General features: G+C 41.0%; 1 protein-coding gene across 1 annotated transcript; it reads right to left on the reverse strand.

Moving 5' to 3' along the window:
• Positions 1 to 1,248: 1,248 nt before the first annotated feature.
• gins3 (GINS complex subunit 3) lies at positions 1,249 to 6,351 on the reverse strand. The gene is made up of 3 exons (XM_054620460.1): positions 6,059 to 6,351; positions 5,138 to 5,371; positions 1,249 to 2,374 (listed from the first exon to the last, which is right to left on the reverse strand). Exons 1-3 carry the CDS (start codon positions 6,227 to 6,229, stop codon positions 2,144 to 2,146), a joined length of 636 nt encoding a protein of 211 aa, XP_054476435.1. The 5' UTR covers positions 6,230 to 6,351; the 3' UTR covers positions 1,249 to 2,143.
• Positions 6,352 to 10,443: the final 4,092 nt, after the last annotated feature.

Below are 10,443 nucleotides of genomic sequence, written 5' to 3' on the forward strand. Positions count from 1 at the left end.
AAGGAGTTTGTGTGAAATTTCTACTCGTGACCACTGTGTATTTGGAAGCCTCCAGCCTATTAATACTGCAGATATCAGGGCACTATGAGCTCAAATTTGAAAAGAAATCCAAGCAATAGATGAAAAATCACAAGAGATTAAGAAGTGTCAAAGATGGTTTTCCAGGTTTTTCAGGATGTGTGGGAGCGTCCATAATAAATTAATAAATCCTCATCATCTAAAGCCACTGTGTGTGATATGAACATTTTACACTTTGGCTCCCCCCATTGGTGGTTCCAGAAATATCACTGTGGTAGACAGCAATGCAAACCACTGTCTCCACTCATGGAGCTGTGACAGGGACAAAAACAGCATAAACATGCAATGAATCATTAATCACTGACTGTCTATTCTTTTAATTATTGTTTTTTTACAAAGAAAAACATATGCCATAATAAAATTTGAAAGATATAATAATTTGATGAAAACAAATCTAGACGTATTAATGTAGTCTATTGTTAATTATGTAGAAAAGCCCTGAGGTCAGCTGAGTCTAAAACAAACACACACAGGCTGAAGTGTCTGAATGTCACCTCTGGATAACTTGCAGTGGCACTGCAGGGACAGCAAGCTAATGATATCAGCAGCTAAAGGCACACACACATACACGCACACACACAAGTGGACAAAATACCAGCATATGGTGGAGATCATGTTTTTTCTTTGTTACATAAATGTCTGACAGTCAGTGTTGTTGAGGACTACATTACATCTGTACAAGTAGTTTTCCTCTTAAGGCTCATTATTCCACGACATGTTTGTGATGCAGCAAAGACTGTTAATCACAACTACTAAGGCAGCTACACAAGAGTGATTAAGCTGAATGTTTTTAGTTGTTTTTAGGTTTTATGGTTCTTTTAATTACTTAGAGTTACTTAATGGTCTGAGTCCTCAACATATCTCACATCTTTTATCCTTTAAACGACCCAGCTCGTACTTTGAGAACCTCAGGCGGATCCAAGAAATAAGTTAGACTGTGTAAGTGTCTTATTTAAAATATAAGCTTTAAATGTACTTTTACAGCACTAACCTCCATAATTTCCCCTGATTTTACTTGTTGTATGTTGCCTTTTTAGTACTTTTAAATTATTATTGCTGTGTTTATGTGAAGCACTTTTTAGCTTTATCTTGATAAGTGCCATATAAATAAAGATATCATTATTATTATTATTATTATTATTATTGTATGACCACATATCAGCAGAGGTAACACAGATGGTGAACATTGTGACAGCAGCAGCCAGCTTTCTTTGCTGCACAGTGGTGTGGTGGCCAACACTGTCGCCTCAGGGCAGGCGTTCGATTCCCGGTCTAGATGGGCCTTTTGTGGGGAGTTTACCCCGTGGCAGCATGGGTTCTCTCTGGGTTCTCTGGCTTCCCCCCAGAGTCCAAAGACATTGGGTAATTGTCAGTAAGTGTGGATGAGAGCGTGAATGGTGGTATCTCTCTATATGTGTCAGCCCTGCCATGGCCTGGAGACCTGTCCATTGTGAACCATGCCTCTGCTCAATGTCAGCTGGGATCGGCCCAGCCCCCCTGACCAGGATAAGCGGTTACAGATAATAGATGGACGGGTTCCTTTGCCGTGTCTAGCCATCCCTTTAAAAGCTCCACTTCTGTTTGAAGGCAATTTAAACATTTCTGAGTTGGACTGCTTCATGGAAAATGTTACCGTTTTATGATATCAAAAAAACATCCACACATCCAAATTACCCACCCATACTAACCAGTTTGAAACCCTCAGGTTACCCATCTCTGTGATGTAAACAGACAAAAAACCAGGACACTATTTTCATTTGTAAATCTCGAACAAACATTTGGAATCTTTACTTGATATATGTTCAAACACTCTAAATTTCAGCATCTATGAATAGTTCATTTTCATAGATCAACTGAATGTGCATCAACAGTTAAATAACCATGGGTTTCAATGGTGATCATGAACACACTGTCGAGGAGTGTGAAACTCAGAACGTGACACAATAAAGAGTGTTCTCGCCCCACCACAGAGAGCCTGGCTCAGAGTCAGAGTGTGGTGAAGTCAGCGCTGCCGTAGTGCTCCGGCGTTCTGACCATGAGTCTGTCTCTTTAAACCGAGCCCGGCTCAGGGCGGCACGTCGTTGATCTTCCTCTTGCGGTAGTTGAGGACCAGGCTGGAGGCGGTGAGCTGCGAGGCCCGGCCCTTCTCCCAGCTCTGGAAGCCGTTGAGGCCGCTCTGCCCCGATGTGAACAGGGCCTTCTCCAGGCAGTCCAGACGCTCCACCAGCGCAGACGTGTCCTCGTTGTAGGCATTCTGGGAGGAGTCCATGTTCCGTCTGAAGCGGCCCATGAACGTCTGGGAGAAGGACAACGTCAATAGTTTGTCACAAATTAGATGGGATGACAAAGATGGCACATATTTGGCACTGTGTATGATTAATATTGCTTTTTATATATTTTTAAATTAAAAAGAAGCCATAAAAGGACATTTCTTTTCAGTTTTAGTTACTCTGCTTGAGTAACCTTGAATTCTAGAAGAATTGCCTCAGAGACTGTGTATAAGAAGTAGATGTAGTCATGGTGACGTCACCCATTGGTTTGTGGACTGATGTTATGTAGCCTGGAGTTCGGCGATTTCGCCGTCGCCATCTTGGAATACGCCCATCGCCATGTTGTTTATTTGTAGCCAATGAACAGAAGTTACCATATTTGGAATGCTGAGGAGACGACGTATATGGCTCTGATACCAGCAGCGACTTGTCAATCACAGTAAGCCCACCCTAAAGTAAGGGTCATTTTCTCATAGTCTTCTATACAATCAGACTTATTTTTTAAACCAGAGGAGTCGCCCCCTGCTGGTCAGTAGAGAGATGAACGTTTAAGACACTTGGACATCGGCTCCACTCAGCAGAACCAAAGGTTGCCGCCTGGTTTGCCTCTACAGTGAACGGTGAGTAATAAACTCAGAAAAGTATTTGTTCGTCTTTATTAAAACCTTAAAATTAAATTACACTACGGACTCACACAGACGTACAGACTGTTTTTTCTTGTTGGTTCTTTGTTTGCTGTGGCGGCATGCAAGAGAAGTTTTCTTCTAGAATTCCAGGCAACACTATTCCTTTAAGGCATGCTGGTTCGTGATACCTTTGATGTCAAATTTAATGTTGAACTTCAGATATGAATAATTTCATATAACTTACCCTGAGGCAAAATCATCTTCAAAACACTTGATGTGTGTGTTAAAACATCAAAGACATGTGTCCAGAACTGGACACCTTCTGGTTCTAACATTTCAAGAGTACAGCTGGTAGAAAGTCTGTAAATGTTTTTTACCTTCACAGGGCCTGGGTCACATTTTAAAGAGTCTCTAGAGAAATGCAGTTTACACTCATCACATTAACACACTAGTTAAAGAAATGGGGATGATATCAAATACCATACATTTTCAGTGAAACTGGCTGAAAAACAACCAGGGTGGCACTTTCTCCGTTTAAATATGTAAAAACCTTGTGTTGTGTAAAGCTATGGAGAGCTATGGAGTCCTCCCTGTTTCTGTTTGCCGGTCAGACGATGAGAGCAGAGATAATCTGCCTGGTAACAGCTGCACCAGACAGCCAATAGTTAGCCACGTTTTCTGATCTGATTGCACCCCCTAGTTGTAGTGTAGTAAATAACACTGACTCTTTGTTGCGTCTGGGCTGCTGCACGATGCAATATGTATTTTACATTTGACCATACATTTATTGGCAAATTTGAAAAGACACTCAGAAAACCGTTTTGGGTATTTGTAAGCTTGAATATATATTTATCTCTGATGAAAACACCAGCCAACAATAACACTAATCAAATCTGGTAAAGGTCACTAGAGGGAAATTCTACCGTGTATCACAAACTGTGAAATTATCTGTAACAATAATACAAGAAAAGGGAAGTATTCTTTTAGTAAAATGTGATAGTGATCACCTGTGGTTCTGCAAAAAAACTAAAAGGAAAATTATTTAAGTGACTTGATGCAGCTGCCATCACTTTTGTAGTTTAAACATACTTCACGTGTAGCAAAAACCTTAATAAAAGAATAGTTCAATATTTTAGGAATTTCACTTGTTAGCTTAATGGGGAAGAATTAGATGGGAAGTTATTTTCTTCTCTATTAACTGTACAATCAATATAAGGCTACAGGTAGCAGCCAGTTAGCTTAGCTTAGCATTAAGACTGGAATCAGTGGAGACAATTAACATGGCTCTGTCTACCAGCACCTCTAAAGCTCATTTATTAACATGTTTTTATCTTGTTAGTTCACCTCAATATTTTGAACTATTTTGTGGGAGTATGTTTGTGTCCTGAATAAAGCAGAGCTATCTGTATACAGTTCTCAGGTCAGCACGTCATATTTCTACATTTAACAGCAGATTGCTGTAGAAGTGGACCGATCTTAAAGGTCGATATGATAACGATAGTTTGAGCAGGAAAAAGCAGACAGCCGATGAATCGCAGATAGCCATAAAGAGCTGAGAGTGTTGCGTGTTATATTCCAGAGATAACTTTTGCGTGGAGAAACGAACTGAAAACAGGTCAGATATGATTTGTCAGCTTGCTGTAAAATCAGCTGGTCCCAGCACGGGAACGTTGTCCCTGTTTTTTTCCTTTTTAACACATATGGTAGACCCCTCTGTCTACTTCTGTCTGAAATCAGTTTAATTTTTTTCCAAAAATGTGAGTAGTTAGTAGTTAGTGACAGTGTGGGATCTGTGGTAGCAGGAGGAGGGGCGGAGTTAAGTAAATAAAATATTAAGGTCAATTTAAAATTAAATGAAGAGTCTTAGCCCACTTAATATCTGCCACCATTAGAAGCGACTACCTTTTTTATTGTCTCACCTCCCAGAGGTCACAGTCACATCTGCTTTACTGTTTACTAAATCATTGTTAATGACATGTAGTGTCCTAACAAGGATCCCTGGCTGATTTAAATAGTTATTATCTTCCATTGTAGACTTGGGTATAAATTGTTTCATGCCAATACTAGACTATGAGGTTTGACTCTCAGCACTGCAGCACTTTTTTTTGTACCATCTCATGTTTAATTGAGCCTTCTACATTAATGTCGGTGCGTGTCGCTCACCTGCAGCAGCGTCTGAGCGATCTCAGGGTTCTCTGGGCTGTCAAAGTGCAGCAGCTGGGACCCCAGGCCGTAGTAGTAGGGCCCCATCTTGTGCAGGTCCACCACGTTGGGGTCGGCGTTGAACACGGTCCTCCAGCCCTCCCTGTACACCTTGGGGAGCTCCACCGACAACACTCTCCTCTTCTTCTCGTACAGACCCTTGGACAGCCACAGAGGGAGCTCCATCTTTGTATCCTGAAGACAAAGGAAGTGGACTTCAGAGTCTGAGATATTGTCCCCTGCTCTCTGGGGTCCATACTGCAGCTGTATGTTGGTTTGAATTCACTGTTTCCCGTCTTAGTGGTGTGTTTGTATGTGTAACCAGACACCCCTTTAAATATTATATACATTTAAATTGCAACGTTAGGCTCCAGTGACAAATACTTCTTATGCAGTAGAGTAAACTAAAGTACACCTCCATGAAATGTGAGAGGTACCTCATTTGTGTTGTTAGATGTTTGGGTTCAACCATTGACAGTCCAATCAAGTTTCATTATAAATATTTAAATGTCCCTTCATGGTCCTGAGTAACGTATCGTAACGTGAGTTGCAGTGTCCACTATTAACTGTGACGTAACGTGACTGAATTTGGAATGATATCGACCTCAGTGTAAAGTGTTACTTTACATTGTATTTCTTCACATAACGCTGTTAATGCCTACATGCAAGACATATTTACTTCTGGATAATAATAACGACATTTAAGTTTCAGTAGGTTTTAAACATGCCTAATTCTACATTTATTTAGCAAAATACTGTGTGAGGTTTAGCGTAACAGCGAACTTTCTCCAATAACTCGTCTGCATCTCAGCTGCTTTGAGTTGTATTTCAGATCAACACAGTTATCTCTAAATAAATACATTTTCTTCGGTCTCTACCAACCTCCGGTATGTCCTGCGCGTCAGTCGACTTCTCCAGATATCCCAGCCGGGGAAAACTGCACTCCGTCCGGATGGGAAGTCTCTCTTGAGAGAGCAAAATGTCGTCGAGAGAAAGGAAATTCTCCTCCATGCCCACCCCAGGCTGTACAGGTAGGTATGACTGTGTATCCATGTTGTGCTCGAATGAGGTTGAAAGTAGCTTTATACCAATATATTTACTGAAATATTGAGCAAAAAATCTGTTGTGTTTACAACTCTTCCTCCTTCCTCTTTTGGCGCCAGGAAAAGTCGGCCTATCAGAGCGCTTGTTGAGAGTTTCAGACCAGAGCAATCGATTTTTATACATCCATGAGTCGAACTCAAACACATCTGCTGTCCGTGCACTTGATGTCGTCTTTTCTGCTTTATACCCTAAAAGTTGCTTGTTTTAAAAAAAAAAAAAAAAAAAAGTTTAACGCTGTTTTAAAGTACAATGTGTTGATTCAGGGGGAAATAACACTCTTCCTCTATTGCAATCGTTTACAACAATGAAATTAATTACAAAATAAATCCGCCTTTTTTGCCTTAAGAAGTCAGGTGCAATTACGAATTATTCCAATAGAGGTCAGAATATGACCATTACAAATGTAAAGCCCCCTTAGGTCCTGTTATAAGAATGTTCAGTGGTCATCAAGCTCTTTTTAAATATTATAATAATAAGACAGATAGAGGATCATACTGATAAATTGTTCAAACAAGCACTGGAAAGTTAAGCTTGATTTCTATTAAATGAAATAGAAAATAAAGAAACTAGCATGCTAAATGCCTCTCTTTTGCTCCATTGCGCTGTCCTGATCAGATTTAACAAGGGGCGGCTGTGGCATAGTGGAGAGCAAGGTAGCAAGGTAGTTCTCCAATCATAGGGTTCGATACCCGGCTTCGGCAGTCGATGTGTCCTTGGGCAAGACACTTAACCCCAAGTTGCTCCCGAAGGCTTGCCATCGGTGTGGACTGGATGTTGCATGAATGTTAGTTAGAGTCTGATGGTGGCACCTTGCATGGTAGCCTGTCATCAGTGTGTGAATGGGTGAATGATATGTAATATACTACTGATTGTAAGTCGCTTTGGATAAAAGCGTCTGCTAAATGACTGTAATGTAATGTAATGTAACAGTTGATGAATAAAAAAAGATGGCTAATCCATGTTGTAATCTTGCATTTTCCCATCTGTTAGGGTACCTTCCCTTTAAAAAGCTGGCAGCAAAGTAAAACAAGTTATGAACTGAATGGATTCAGATGAAATAAAGCCATATTAAATGAAGGCACTGTCTTCTTGTTGTGTGTCTGAGCTGAGTGGGCAGGCAGGCGCTACAGTGGGACCACTGTTGACTGTAGCAGCAGTCTGAGAGACTCATTAGATATTTTTCACTCCGCAAACTAAAAAGACTGAAGCGCTCATCATTTCCCAAAAGAGGAATTTTCCCCCTCCGTTAGCTGCAGGCCACGATACACAGGCAACACTGTGTCACACTGATAGGCAGTGAGGTTAGCGGTTAGCCTTATTATCTGACTTCTTATGACCCGCTGTTATGCACCACGAGGTTGATCTCCATCCTTGCTGAAGTTAACCCTCTGTCCGGAACCCTCCACAGGTCACGACCTTATCATGGAGCGGGGGGATTTTCAGCACTAACGGGCTTGAAACGGTTCAGTGGAAGTGTTGCAGGCGAGGCATCATAACCACATTACGATCAAAAGTGCTTTAAAATTAGATGTGATATAATAAGGAAAAAAACTCCCTAGGGATTTAAAACATTCTGCTCAAAACAATTTCATACCACATTGGATCTGCGCTTAAGCTGTTATCACATGATGGCCTCTCCAAATAGAAGCAGGAGGCAACTATTTAAAAAAACAAATAATCGAATTCCTGGAAATTCTCAAAGAAGTCACAAAGCATGCTGGTGTTTACCAAATCAGCCAGAGCGATGACAACAATTCATCACTTTATTTGTTAACTGTGTCTGAAGTTTCCTTCATAGGACATTTTTTCTGCCTAAAGCAGCTTTAATGTATATCATAGTGCATTCTAACGCTGGTTGTTTACTGAATTTAATTGATATGGCTGCATTTATCAATTTTAGGCCACCTGGCTGTGACATATTATCACTTCCTCAAGTTTTTTTAAAGCGAACATGTTAGCAAACAGTTGCCTACTTACACATCCATCAGACAAAAAAGCAACATTAGCATCCAGATGTTCATGGAGGTCTCCTTTTTGCTCAGTTTTGGGTCAGCTCCACTAACTCTTTGAGAAAAGCCCAGCCCTTTAGCTGCTAAATGCTCCACTACGTTCACCAGCTAGTCTGCTGTAAAATGCTGGGCAGGTAGCGTACAATGGGTTTATCAAAGTGATCATTTGACCCAATGTTGATCAAAACTTTTGGTTGGCGCAGCTTTAAGCTAACACAGAGGGGCGAACACATAGATATATGTTTACAGTTCTTATAATGCCTCGTGTTGCATTTCCAGTATTACCTTTTATGAAATGCCTCTCATGATATAGGGCCTTACGATGGACTGCGCTGACTTTAACATCTGTTTTTTTTTGTTTTTTTTACAGGAAATTGAAATCACTAGCGCAGTGTGAGTGCAGATAAACCTGTGAGGTGTGAATGGTAAAGTCCCAATTTATCACATCTGAGGCAGTTTCCCTGTCAGCCTCAGATCACCCTTTGAAAATGACTGCATTCAGTTTTGTTAAATTACATACTTCCTTGTTTTAACACCTATAAAAGTGACTATAGAGCAATAAAACAAATTCATAAAAGTAAGAATTAGAATGATTGAGATCAACTGCTTTTCCTCACACACCGCCCATAATTATTTAAGCACAGACATGGTCATGGTGATGTCACTCAATGGTTTGTGGACTGCTCTTATGAAGCCTCGAGTTCGGCGATGTTCCCATTGCCATCTTGGATTACGGCCATTGCAAAGTTGTTTTTTTTGCCGCCATGAACGAAAGTGACCATAAACTCATGTTTACAATGTTTACTGAGGGAATAAATCAAGAGAGATGTAGAGTAATTTTCTCATAGACTTCTATACAACCAGAGGAGTCGTCGCCCCCTGATGGACAGTAAAGAGAATGCAGGTTTTAACACACTTCTGTATTGGTTTCACTTTTCAGAACCGGAGGTTTCTCCCTGAGACAGCCCCTTTTTTGTCAAATGTCATTCTGGGAAATGTAGTAAAATTACAAAATGGAATTGAATTACACACTGCCTTTATCGGAGAAAGAGGATACTTCACGTTCAAACCCAAAATAACTCTGACTGCCGTCATAGCGTGAGATGATTCAGGGTTAGGTTTGTCCAAAGACTTAACCATTTCCCATTACTATACACTTATAGTTACACTTATAACGCATACCGTGTGTCTATAGGCCGACCATAAAGTCAGGATGAGGATGTTTGATGGGAAACCCAGAGATATTCACTTTGCATAAATATGTATCTGGGTCAAAGAGGGAAAGTGAATGAAATTAGAGTATTTCATCTAGCACAATTTATTCCACCATTTGTTTACAGTAGCTTTTGTAAATGCAGTTTGTTCGTACGTTGATTTGTAGAAGTCTTCATACATCAGCTCTTGGCATTCTGAAGAGTGGGTAACACCTCACATGATTGGAATATTAAACAAATATTGTTAAATATGAACAAATGAATAAATAAGCCCCGTCCAGTGGATCCACAGCAGGACTACAGAGTCCTTTTTTTTTCTTTTTTCCCCGGGTCCGAGTGGCTCACGTCTCCAGTCTCAGTCAGCCAGAACCTACTCTAGCAGAAACACAATGCAGCGGGGGGGGGGGACAGTAGCTTAGACCAAAGGCGCCTTTTTCGAAATCACACACTCATACATACACACACACACACGCACAAACAGTCATATGCACAGAGACGCTCTCACACCCGAGACACGGGAAAATGACTCATCACATGAAAAAATCTGGCAGATCTAAAAAAAAAGAAAGGGCCGAGAGAGAGAGAGAGAGAGAGAGAGAGAGAGAGAGAGAGGTCGGGCACGTAATCTACAATGTGCCCCTGTCGCTTCTCTGTAGCCGTAAACATCAGCAACGTAAAGGGAGGACTGCCAAGTCGCACGTACGGGGAACATGGACATCTAGACTGTAAACATTTACACACACACACACACACACACACACACACACACACACACACACACACACACACACACACACACACACACACACACACACACACACACACACTGCACTGTCCCAGTCAGCCCTCAAAACTGACCTTTCATGCTGTCCCACACACACACACACACACACTCTAGTCTTCGGCAAAAGCTATAATGTCATATTTCCAAGCTCACACG

Source organism: Anoplopoma fimbria, chromosome 19, assembly GCF_027596085.1.
Source record: "Anoplopoma fimbria isolate UVic2021 breed Golden Eagle Sablefish chromosome 19, Afim_UVic_2022, whole genome shotgun sequence".
Taxonomy (NCBI): Eukaryota; Metazoa; Chordata; class Actinopteri; order Perciformes; family Anoplopomatidae; genus Anoplopoma; species Anoplopoma fimbria.

Bases quoted from the DNA above. Each gene is read 5' to 3' on its own strand.
- gins3 (XM_054620460.1), bottom strand. From the start codon at position 6,229: ATGGATACACAGTCATACCTACCTGTACAGCCTGGGGTGGGCATGGAG. The intron at 5,372-6,058 runs GTTGGTAGAGAC...CTTTGTCTTCAG, and splicing joins ACGCGCAGGACATACCGGAG to GATACAAAGATGGAGCTCCC. The intron at 2,375-5,137 runs GTGAGCGACACG...TCCTTCTCCCAG, and splicing joins TCGCTCAGACGCTGCTGCAG to ACGTTCATGGGCCGCTTCAG.